This window comes from Oncorhynchus nerka, linkage group LG21, assembly GCF_034236695.1.
Source record: "Oncorhynchus nerka isolate Pitt River linkage group LG21, Oner_Uvic_2.0, whole genome shotgun sequence".
NCBI classification, from domain to species: Eukaryota; Metazoa; Chordata; class Actinopteri; order Salmoniformes; family Salmonidae; genus Oncorhynchus; species Oncorhynchus nerka.
In genome coordinates, this window is record NC_088416.1 from 24,278,369 (window position 1) to 24,291,116 (window position 12,748).

General features: G+C 42.3%; 1 protein-coding gene and 1 pseudogene across 1 annotated transcript; one reads left to right on the top strand and one right to left on the bottom strand.

The window, feature by feature from the left end:
* Positions 1-378: 378 nt before the first annotated feature.
* On the top strand, positions 379-7,364 carry LOC115104136 (meiosis-specific coiled-coil domain-containing protein MEIOC-like; annotated as a pseudogene).
* LOC115104137 (coiled-coil domain-containing protein 43-like) lies at positions 7,005-11,382 on the bottom strand. The gene is made up of 5 exons (XM_029625376.2): positions 11,173-11,382; positions 9,060-9,150; positions 8,781-8,925; positions 8,542-8,588; positions 7,005-8,100 (listed from the first exon to the last, which is right to left on the bottom strand). Exons 1-5 carry the CDS (start codon positions 11,344-11,346, stop codon positions 7,913-7,915), a joined length of 645 nt encoding a protein of 214 aa, XP_029481236.1. The 5' UTR covers positions 11,347-11,382; the 3' UTR covers positions 7,005-7,912.
* Between the last annotated feature and the right edge of the window lie 1,366 nt (positions 11,383-12,748).

Here is a 12,748-nt window from a genome sequence, read left to right on the forward strand (position 1 = left end):
CTACTTTTTTTTTTTGGTACAGTATCTGTGACCAACAGATGCCTATCTGTATTCCCAGTCATGTGAAATCCATAGATTAGGGCCTAAGGAATTTATTTAAGTGGACTGATTTCCTTATATGAACTGTAGCTCAGTAAAATCTTTGAAATTGTTGCATTTTTGTTTATTCTAATTAATTGTACTGAAATCATAGAGGTGATTTGAAGACACAAGGTGTTCATGAACACACTGTCCATTTGAAATTCAGTTGAACTTCTAATAACCACTGGACTTTGTCATATACTGTATGTCCCACTCCATTTGAAATGTAAATGGTCTTCTTTTTCACGTCTTTTGAAATTCTTATGTTTTAAATCTCCGAGGAATCTCCCAGATGGAAATGACTGTGGAAGTGAAGCTGATCTCTATGGGCTGGTGTCAAATATCTTGGAGGAGGCTGATCAAATGGACAGTTACTATACTGAAGAGTAAGTTATTCATTAGGAGGGTATTGTTTGTCTTCAGTGATATGAGCTCATTTCATTGTGTTGGGAGTCAAATGAATGGGAATTGGAAATGGAAACCGCAATGTTTGCCAGTAATGACTTTGAGACTTTCAATTGTGTTTAAAAAACTGTATTTAACCTTTAACTTCTCAACTCTCCTTTTAGGACATTATCCCAACTGAAATCTGTCTGGTCTCCCAAGTCAATGAGCGACGATTGCCAGCAGTACTTCCAGTCTGAGTCCAAAGTGCAGTCCAACTTTCTGCCGAACCATGTTTACCCTGAGTCTTTCAGTAAAGCACAAGGGCAGCCAATGAACCGAGGTTCCGAAGAATTCTACCAGCGTTTCAACAGCTTTGATACCAGTGACCAGCAGTGGCTCCTCTCTTCCTGCAATGGAGACATGGACACTAGATACTCTCTACAGACCCAAGACCTGCCGAAGCCGCCAGGGCTACCACTGCCCAACGTGGGGAACGCCTACCGTTCAAACACGAGGCCAAGTAAACACGAGTACAACACAGCTGAGAAGTTTGGAGGCTTCTGTGGGTCTAGGAACGCTCTTTCTGACCACACGGATGCCTTTGCACCCTCCTTCTGCCCCCAGAGCAAGATAAACAGCCAGTGCTTTGACCACTACTATGGAGAGTTCCCAGGCCAGATCAGCGCCAAACCCAGAAGGACCAAGCAGTACACCATGCAAGAGGTCAACAGGCTGGCCAGCAACATCCAGGCCCTGATGGTGGGTGAGCAGGACAACGCATGTGATAGGGAGCCCCAGAACCGGCAGAGTGTGCAGATGCAGTATGACAACATCATGGCCGAACAGAGGAACTTCTCCAACACAAGGATGCCTGGGCAAAGCACTCAAGCCTTGCAGTTTAAGAAGGAACTGGGAGGGGAGTATGGAGCCATGCAGAGGGAGACTGATGGAGGAATGAAGAGCAAACAGCCGCTACAGAGAGACTTTGATTCCAAAGACTTATCTGGATTTGGTCCACAACACGTTGAGTATTTCCAACAACCAAAATCATTCTCAGCGTCTTTTAATCCTACAATTTCTCACCAAAACAAGATGGCTGTCCAGAAAGGAAGCAACCCCCTCTCTACGGGCCTGAGTCTGAACCAGCACTCTAACCATTATAGCCAGCAGAACCAGTTGCAGAACAAACTCAAGCAGCAGCATCAGCAGCCAAGGGGAAACTGTTTATCCTCTGGGCCGTCCAAGATGCTGTCCCACTCTGTGCCTGAGTTTGTACCTCAGCACTCCCACCAGATGCAGAGAGGACCACCACCGTGCATCCAGGACTACAGTCAGGGGGACGGGCCCAACCTCCACAGCAGCAGGGAAGGACAGAACCAGGTCGGGATGGGCATGGGCGGGATGAGGAGGGGAGCCAGCGACAGTGACTTTGAGATGCAGCTGGACAAGAGCAGGATGCACATGGCTGGACTGGTGGCTGATGGCTGTTCCTCCACTCAGCGCTTGGATGGGAAGACAAGGCCCCAGACCAGCACTCACATGACAGGAGACGGGGACAAAAAGCAGGGGCTCCTGCAAAACCCTTACCTCGACCTACCCGGCAGCATGTATGGCTCTCAGAGATTCGGTGGAGGAAACGGCACCGTCAACGCAGGAAAGAACCCAGCCTTTCTGCCTTGCATGTATCAGGCTGTGAATGACCCCAGACAGAACTCCTGCCACATGTCTCTGAACTCTGCCAGCTTCAACTCCAGATCCTCCTTCCCCTACGGCGGTTCCACCCCCCCCATGGACCTGTGTGACCTGCTGCCAGACGGGGAGTTTGCAGCTTTCAACCCTTACCTCAATGACATGATGGGCTCCAGCGGAGAGAACCCCTACCCAGGGATGATGGGAGGCCTCCGCTCCCCGAGGATAATAAGGAACCAGGGAGGACCCATGAGCCAGCTCCACTTCCACCTGGAGGAGTGCTATGAGCAGTGGAGAGTCCTGGAGAAGGAGAGGAAGAAGGTGAGCAATAAAAATGAGTGGTTCATTTAGTGGGAATGTTTTTGCTTCTTGTGATCATCTTGAAACCCTTATTATTTATCTGATTATGCTGCAATACAATACTTGGTAAGAATGTCTCCCGAACTAGGATTCAAATGTATAGTTCGACTGGTTGGAGTTGTGGTTTTTTATATGATGTGTTTTAGACAGAGGACGTCCTTACCATGAGTTATCCTGGAAAGCGGATTTCTGTGGTGACCAGCAGTGCCCTCCCCAAAATCCCACCTAACCCTTCCAGAGTGGACCGTCTCATCGTGGACCAGATCCGAGAACAAGCCAAGGTGAGAAATATTCATTCTGATAAGTCTAAGCTGGGGGGGGATTCTAAACTGACATATGGAATTGTTTTAAGAAGGATCATTTAGCTATTTGATTTAGAATTTTAGGGCCCCTTTTATGTGTCAAAATATATAGTTTGAAAGATTTGATAAAGTATTGAATTTGGCCTTTACTACTATAGAAACGCATTGAATAACACATTCATACAGGTCATTCAGAAAGTATTCAGATCCATTGACTTTTTCCACATTTTGTTACATTACAGCCTTATTAAAATTGATTGGGGAAAAATGTCCCTTATCAATCTATAAATCAAATCAAATCAAATGTATTTATATAGCCCTTCGTACATCAGCTGATATCTCAAAGTGCTGTACAGAAACCCAGCCTAAAACCCCAAACAGCAAGCAATGCAGGTGTAAAAGCACGGTGGCTAGGAAAAACTCCCTAGAAAGGCCAAAACCTAGGAAGAAACCTAGAGAGGAACCAGGCTATGTGGGGTGGCCAGTCCTCTTCTGGCTGTGCCGGGTAGAGATTATAACAGAACATGGCCAAGATGTTCAAATGTTCATAAATGACCAGCATGGTCGAATAATAATAAGGCAGAACAGTTGAAACTGGAGCAGCAGCACAGTCAGGTGGACTGGGGACACAATACCCCATAATGACAAAGCGGAAACAGGTTTTTGGAAATTTGGAAATGTATTAAAACATTTAAAAAGTTGAATACCTTATTTACATAAGTATTCAAACCCTTGTGTCGAGGCACAGATCTGGGGAAGGGTACCAAAATAGAGAGATCCTTGATGAAAACTTGCTCCAGAGTGCCCAGGACCTCAGACTGGGGCGAAGGTTCACCTTCCAACAGGACAACGGCCTTAAGCACACAGCCAAGACAACACAGGAGTGGCTTCGGGAGAAGTCTCTGAATGTCCTTGAGTGGCACAGCCAGACTTGAACCCAGACATCTGAGAGACCCAGGAGTGGCGGGAGACATCTCTGAACCCGATCGAACATCTCTGGAGAGACCTGAAAATAGCTGTGCAGCAACACTCCCCATCCAACCTGACAGAGCTTGAGTGGATCCGCAGAGAATAACTCCCCAAATACAGGTGTGCCAAGCTTGTAGCGTCATACCAAAGAAGACACAAGGCTGTAATCGCTGCCAAAGGTGCTTCAACAAGGACTGAGTAAAGGGTTTGATTACTTATGTAAATGTTATATTTGAACTTTTTTGTTAATTTAAAAAAATACATTTGCAAACATTTCTAAAAATCCATTTCATGCTTTGTCATTATGGAGTATTGTGTAGATTGATAAGGGGGAAAAAGCGATTTAATCCATTTTAGAATAAGGCGTAACAAAATGTGGGAAAAGTTAAGGGGTCTGAATACTTCCCGAATGCACTGTAATTGGCAAAAAAGACAGTCAAAAATAAATCACAAGAAACAAGGTTTTGAAGTGTTTGTCCTATATCTAGGAGATATAAGAAAGCTCACAAAACATTTATATTTTTTTACACATATTCAACCCCTTTTTTGGGTAGGCACAAAACTACCTTCATATTTCCATAAATTTTTTAAAACCAGTACCAGTTACCTACAGACGAGTCCCATGACACTTGGGGCAGCATTAGTTTCTAGCCCAAACGCAGATGTGAAAGTGCTACATCGGCAGATGTGGTGGAAAGAGACTCATCCAATGCAGATATCTCTAGGTTAAACTGACAGGTTTTAATGGGGATTTAAAAAATATATATGTTACTTAGATTGACGCACCGGTGTGTGAATCGACTCTAGGAGGTTAAATGTCCACTTTGGAATTTTAGGATTAGATGATGGCTAATTCCATGAATGTTGGCATGAGTGTTGATAGAAGAGTTGATTAAGACCAATACATCAATACCAGTTGCTGTAGGCTAGATGAACACCCATCAAGTTCTGCAAGTGTTTCAAAATACATTGGAAGAAATATTGATGGAATTGATTTTCCTCTTATATCATAGGTGGTGAGCCTTCTGGGTAAAATGGAGCGTCTGCGTAGCTTCCCCCTCCATGCCAATATTTGTTCAGCACTGGACAGACACCTCGAGGCTATTTACATTACTCAGGCCAGACGCAATGAGGAATTTGTCAACACTTCAAACCATCAGAGACAGGCCAGCGCACATTTCAGAGAGGACAGAGGTAACTCAACACTAAGTCATTAATGAGCCACAGCTAGTTCTGAACAACTGAATCCCCAAGCATTTGTCTGTGCTTGTCTTCCAATGTTGTTTTAGATTTGTTCTGGAAATATGGCTGCCATTTTGTATTCTGTAGAGCCTTTTATATTTTATTTCCTCGAAAGAGCAAATAACAGAGCTTATCTTCTACATTTGCCTTTCCGTGTTATGGATGAGCAGCATTTGTCAGCTCTGATGATGAGGCCTAAAAACCAGTGGTTGAAAAAATACCCAATTGCCATACATGAGTAAAAGTAAAGATACCTTAATAGAAAATGACTCAAGTAAAAGTGAAAGTCACCCAGTAAAATCCTACTTGAGTAAAAGTATAAAAGTATTTGGTTTTAAATATACTTAAGTATCAAAAGTATAACAAGTACTTTTGGGTACCAGGGAAAATGTATGGAGTAAAAAGTATACTTTTTTTTAGGAATGTAGTGAAGTAAAAGTAGAACTTGTCAAAAATATAAATAGTAATGTACAGATACCCCCAAAAACGACTTAAGTAGTACTTTAAAGTATTTTTACTGAATTACTTTACGCAACAGCTGTCTTATTTTTTTGCCTGTATTTCTGCTAGATATCCTGCTGCTTGCTACAGCACTGAGGGATCTGTGTTTGACCACAAGGAAGTCCGCACTGCCCTGTGGTGTGCCCTACAGATGACCCTACCCAAGTCCAACACGGACAAGCTGGATGAGCAGAGCACCTCTGAGGAGACCAGCCCAGGGAGAACACTTATCCAGTTCTGATGCCACTGAGCCACCCTATGGTTCACGTGACACTCACGTTCATGCTATAGATGTTGCTGAGAGCAAGACCAGTGAGGAGCATTAGGCCAGATTAAATTTTGATCACATTAGACAGAATAGAAGGAATTCTTGCATGTAGCCTCAGTTTGAGCAAACAGAGGAAATGTATTATTTTCTGAGATTATCCGTCTTATTTAAAATCTAAAGCAGGTTGTTCAGAACAATGTAATGTGATAACCGGGGGTGCATTTATTTTAAATTGCAGTACAATTCTATTATGCTGTTGAATTGAGAATCCCTTCAGCCCCAGTAAATCCCTGTTAACAAGCTTATATTAGGAACATGAGAGAGAGCAGAGTCTGATCAGATATTTTTTATCTGCGTGGTGGTGATAACTAGAATATACAGTATTACATTCAACAGTATTGTCACCTACCTGAGAGCTAGGGTCCTTGCAATCATTACAAGGAAAATGAGTTTCATTTACCTTAGTGGCCACAAATGTTAATACACTTTGTTTGACAGTTGCTCTTGGGGTAGGGGAATTCATAATATGAAATGTGTTGAGGCATAATTTATCTTCAAAAATAACAATATTTTGTGATTAGGGTCATCGAAAATAATGGGAATCTTAGAAAGCCCGAATATAATTTAAAGATACTATTTATAATTATTAAAACATGGCATTCATTTGAATGTTTTCCAGATTTTTTTACTTATTTATTTGAATGTGATTTGACATTCAGTTCTCTAATATGCTTCTTAACAACCAATAATTGTGGATAAGTGATCATTGCCTCCTAAGTTGAGTAGATATGGCAATGGGAACCAATTTTCTGTCATATTCCATGTTAACATACCAATCAATCGTCAACTTGAAGCCTTGTGCTTCCTCAGTTTACCTGAAATGCAACATACTCTAGTCACTGTATTGTAACCTACCTACTCTCAGGTTAGGAATTTGGACTGCTCATGCATTGATGTTAATTAACTCTTATGTTATTCTTACTTTGAATGTAGTTCTCTGAATGTTAATCACGCTGCTTTACAGCTCATTTCAAAAACATAAAAACATCAGACTGAAGTTTGACAGACACATACTATCAATAACATAATACACACTCGTAAGACAGGTGGCAAACGTGTTTAAACTCCTGTATTTTTAATGTTCCTGTTTGAAATTGTATGTTTCACGATAATTGTTTGTTTTATTAATTCAAAGAACAATAAAGCTCTTTAAAATGGCATTTATTTATTCCAAAAATATGTTAAAAATGAACCCCATTGCCATTCTGCAAACATTGTATATGATATAATCGAGGTATACAGTATCAACCTCCACATTGTTCTGATTCTCATACAAGAGAGTGCATAGACAGTACATGAAGACCTGGGTGCCAAACTGAATGGATTTAATATGACAATGCCTTGAGTGAATCCGTCTCCAAAGAGGAAAAGCATTTGCAACACATTGGCACATACTAGCAGTGCCTCAATCTGAGTGAGTTAAGATCCCATAGGGCACTTCCCCTTCCTTTTACTACAATATCCCCTATAGTAATTGCAGAACATTTGAATGCCATTTAAAAACATTTATCTTGAAAAATTATTACTTAAGCTGGGCAAACATGTTTGGAGTGAAGGCTTGCATGCTACATCTATTGAATGACTATTCATTTTCCAGCAGTCTCCCCATTAGTAGAGGCATATTGAAAAGGAGGCAGGGACAGCAATGATACCGAAACACCGGCCTCTTTAGTTTCAACATGGTAGGATGACAGATACAGGCAAGAGCTTGTGCAGGTTGATCATAGCAAGTAGAGATAGACTATTAAAGTTGGCTTTTCATAGAGCCACTGATTTACTTTATTAATCACAGTTGAGGAGAAAGAACACATTGTAGATAGATGGACCGCTTCCCAGCTTTAGATAAAGCTTGATGATTGATGACTGAAATCTATAGAAAACTAAAATGGTAATTGGTTAAAACAATTAATGTCCAGACAAGTTGTTACAACGTCATGTTACAATCGTACGGGTGGTAATAAGGGATAGGTAAAAATAGATGTTGATTTCAGTTTTTTTTGTCCAGTAACAAAGCTTTTCATGTGACAATGTCCCACAGTGTCATTTGTTTTTCTCATCTTTTGCGTTCCCCTTTCTGTGTGCGTTTCTTCTCCTTGTCCTTCCTGTCCTGCCTCGCTAGTTTATCCTTCTCGCGCTGCATCTTGTCCGTCTCTTTCTTCTTATGCGAATCTTCCTTAGCCTGGTCCCTCTGCTGCTTCTTCCTGCTCAAAACCTCCTCCACGTTGGTGTTCTTAAACAGGGCTGAGGAGACCAGTAAAGGAGTTTCACAGCAAAACCAGCGCCCCTATTCATAAAGCGTATCATAGTAGGAGTGCTGATCTAGGATCAGGTTTCCCCTATACATTTAATCAAGATTTAACAGGCAACACCGATCCGGGATCAGCACTCTTATTCCGAGGCGCTTTACAAATACAGACCAAAATGTACTATTACCTGGGTTAAGAAGCTGTGACGGTGCCATAAGTGGTCTTTTAAAAATATAGTACTGGTTAAATGTTACTTAATGCGGTGAACAATACATTTGCATTCCATTTGAGTCATTTAGCAGACACCCTTATCCAGAGTGAGACAGTTAGTGCATTCATCTTAAGATAGCTAGGTGGGACAACCACATATCACAGTAAGTACATTTTCCCTCAATAGGAGTTATAGGAGGAGCAATGGGAGGCATAGACAGGATACATTTATCACCACTGGCGGGGAAAGCCTGCTCCTCCTCTTCAGCTTCAGTGTTGATGTCAAGGAAACTTGAAAAATAGTGTTCCTCACTGCAGTCACATATAAATGAACATTTTGGGAGTGATTGCATTATACATTACAGAAATAAACACTTAAGACCTTTAGAGCTGTATAGGTTTAACAAGGGGCAAAGCATAACTGTAGGGGTACACAATAGTTGAAATATATTGAGCCAAGGATATTCCTCATCATCGGTGATATTGGCATATTGAGCCAGGACTGCTTCTTTAGCTTCTTTCCTCTTCCTGGACTCCTGAGATACTTCCTTCTGTTTCACCACAATCTGTGCCTGCTTCTCTATCAGATTGGCAATGGCCAGTACCTCAGCTAAAGACAGAGAGAGAGGAAATTCAACACATAATTCATACAACGGCTGCTCCGGCTATTAGCTCATGTCTGAAAGTACAGCTAGAACAATGTTCTTGTCTTTTAAGTTTCTAGCTTTTGATTTATGTTCATACCATCCTCCTTGTTTTTGGTTGCCGACCGGGCACAGCTCTCAGCCCACTGACTAATGATCTCTTTGCAGACATCTTCAAGTTTCTCATCCTCCTGTGCATGAAAGACAGTGTATGGAGTATGGAGATGCATTTAGTTAGTGAATTTGAACATCACTACCTTGAGACAAGTATGGTTAGATGCAGCCCAATATGGCAACTTTAGTATGGACGAGTGGGTGTGTTGAAAGGAGTGGGTGTATGGAAAGTGAATCATTTGATTGGGCAGATGTTGCCACTCAAGACCATTTTGCGTTGCTGATTGGGCTGCACGACTAGTCGATAAGCCGGTGACCAGTGTACAGTTTTTTTTACTCCAACCTCCCACCGGGCTAGATTGAATGGGCTCCCAGGCCGAATTGGAACAAATGGTCTAACCCAGTGGTTCCCAAACTATGGAGGGCGCGAGGGGTCGGCAGTCTGGCGTTCAACATACTCTTGAAAGTTGTAATAGTAGATTGTACAAGGTGCAATTTTGAAATTGGATAGTGCATAATCCGTTTTCTTGATCATGTCAGTCATTACATACATTAGAGAACTATTTAGAACTTGTCAGAAATGTCCAGATCAACTAGACCAGTGGTTCCCAAATGTTTTATAGTCCCGTACCCCTTCAAACATTCAACTTCCAGCTGCGTACCCCCTCCTAGCACCAGGGTCAGAGCACTCTCAAATGTTTTTTTGCCATCATTGTAAGCCGGCCCACACACACACACACACACAATAATGAGGGTGAGTTTGCCACAACCCGGCTCGTGGGAAGTGACAAAGAGCTCTTATAGGACCCATTATCAGCAACCACCAATCCTGTGTTCCAATAGCACGTTGTGTTAGCTAATCCAAGTTGATCATTTTAAAATAGAAACCCTTTTGCAATTATGTTAGCACAGCTGAAAACTGTTCTGATTAAAGAATAAATAAAAGTGTCCGTCTTTAGACTAGTTGAGTATCTGGAGCATCAGCATTTGTGGGTTCGATTACAGGCTCAAAATGGCCAGAAACAAATAACTTTCTTCTGAAACTCGTCAGTCTATTCTTGCTCTGGGAAATTAAGGCTATTCCATACAAGAAATTGCCAAGAAACTGAAGATCTCGTATAACGCGGTGTATTATTACTCCCTTCACAGAACAACGCAAACTGGCTCTAACCAGAATAGAAAGAGGAGTGGGAGGCCCCCTTCTAGGCAGAGTTAATCTGTCCAGTGTCTGTGTTCTTTTGCCCATCTCAAACCTTTTATTTTTATTAGCCAGTCTGAGATATGTATTTTTCTTTACAACTCTATAAGGCCAGCAACCCGGAGTCGCCTCTTCACTGTTGACGTTGAGACTGTTGATGTTGAGACATTTCTCAAACATTCAACCTTCCATATTCTCTCTCAACAAGGAGGGGTGAACAGTTGTGTCATGAACAGTGCTTGTGCCCATAGACATAGATGTGGCGCTCACGCTCATTGTTCCCCAATGCTAAAAAAGGGCCACTACTTCTTTCGACACTCCCACACGCCATATTGAGCTGCAGCGACCCCCTTCTCATTTGAGAACAAATGGGAAGGACCCGGTGTCAATGAATCATCAGTTAGAATAAATGTTCTATCTCAGATGTTGCCAACTTTTGGAGCAGCCTACTGAGCATGTAGGCTTTCTCCAACCCTGATCTAACAAACTTGATTCAACTGAACCTGACGAGCAGCTGATTAGTGAAAACAACTCAATCCTGCAAACGGGTCGGTACCTAGTAGCTCTCGAGGCTTGGCCACCCTGCTGTATGTCATGAACCATCTGTTTGTCTGGAGAGTTCCACCGAAGTCTCAACAACGGGCTAGCCGGCTAATAATAGAAAGGGTGTGGATAACTTCAGGTTTGATTCGCCTAACCCCCAATCTCCAAATATGGCTAATGGTAGATTGGCACATGTCTCTAACGTTGTTACCAGTTAGTTATATGGGAACAGATCGATTGTAGTCACTCAGTTGTTAGTTAGCGTAGTTAACACCCACTTGTAACCATTGAGCACGTTAGCCAGCTATTGACGAACTTAGCGCGGCGCAAGCATGGCATGTCTGCCCGCTATATTTACCAAAAACGCAGATAGAATTCCTAGCAGTGCGTCCTCCTTCTCTTCGTCACTCTCCTCCTCTTGAAGTATTCCTAAAATATAAGCTCCATACACCTCCTGGTCCACTTCTAAGGAGTCTAGTCGATAATTCAGCCACTTCTCAAACTCCCCGGCATCTGCCATGGACGCCGCCATCTTGGCCGTTCGGGGTCTTCCACATCCACACCCTACAACTCTCCGCGTGTATCGCCTGCTAGATAACACTTTAGCAGAATATGGTTGCTGCCTGGTACATTGTTTTAGCGATTGCCAGTAAATAATTAATCATTTACATTATTGCATTTAGGGAGGGGTAATTAATCAACTACATAATACATTTGAAATGTTATACATTCGTTCGTAGACGTTAGAATTCTTTAAACATCTTCATGTGAGATTATGTGACCAATTGATACATTTAAATGATATCCGTGAATCAATCGGACGTAGTTAACATACCCCTATAATAAAATGTTTATGAGATTGTATCATAGTATTCTATGAGATTCGAGAGCCCCCCGCCCTGACTCAGGTGACGTGAAAACATGTGATTCTCTACTTTTCACCACTGGGTGGGAGTATAGGACATAGTCTGACTTTTTAGTCAAGTATATATTTTCTCCAGTTTTACAGCCCCAAAAAAAGTTTATATAAAATAAAATAAAAATCTCTTATCTCACATGCTTGACCATCTCACATGCTTGACCATCACCTGGATATACTGAAAGATTGTTGTGCATTTAAATGTATCCCTGACTGGACAACGTTTCCTGATCACTAGTTTCTGCTCCCAGTCACACTAACTAGTACTGTTCTCTGTTGATACTGGGACAAGTAACGCCTCCCAGCTGTAAATACTGTATATTAGGGAGGGTTTCCTAGAGGATGAAATTCAAAAGTAACAGTCAGTATCTGGTGTGGCCACCAGCTACATTGAGTAATCTCCTGTATGTGGCTCAATTCATAAGAGCATGGCATTAGTGACACTAGTGTTGTGGGGTCAATTCCCACTGGGGTCACATACCAAAATACATTGACTGTTGCCACTTTGGATTAAAGCATTTGCTATATAAATATATATAATAATAATTTGAGGGGAGCTTATATTTGTCCTGTTACACACAGTCTCTAATGGAAATGTGTTTTTTTGCATATCCCAACACCCCCTGAGATACCCGCAGGGAGTGGGGTGACAGCCAGGGTCACCATTGTACATCACCTCTGGAGCAATTAGGGTTAAGTGTAAGCTAGAAACACAAGCATTTCGCTGCACCTGGGGGGGTCAAAATCAAAAGTAACAGTCAGTATCTGGTGTGGCCACCAGCTGCATTGCTTACTGCAGTGCAGCTCCTCCTCATGGACTGCACCAGATTTGCCAGTTTTTGCTGTGAGGTGTTACCTCACTCTTCCACCTAGGCACCTGCAAGTTCCCGGACATTTCTGGGGGGAATGGCCCTAGCCCTCCCCTCCGATCCAACAGGTCACAGACGTGCTCAATGGGATTGAGATCCGGGTTCTTCGCTGGCCATGGCAGAACACTGACATTCCTGTCTTGCAG

Excerpts from the sequence above, each read along its gene's own strand:
- LOC115104137 (XM_029625376.2), bottom strand. The coding sequence starts at position 11,346 with ATGGCGGCGTCCATGGCAGATGCCGGGGAGTTTGAGAAGTGGCTGAAT. Across the intron at positions 9,151-11,172 it reads GAATTCTATCTGCGTTTTTG|GAGGATGAGAAACTTGAAGA; the intron begins GTAAATATAGCG and ends TTTCATGCACAG. Across the intron at positions 8,589-8,780 it reads AATATCACCGATGATGAGGA|TGAAGCTGAAGAGGAGGAGC; the intron begins ATATCCTTGGCT and ends TGACATCAACAC.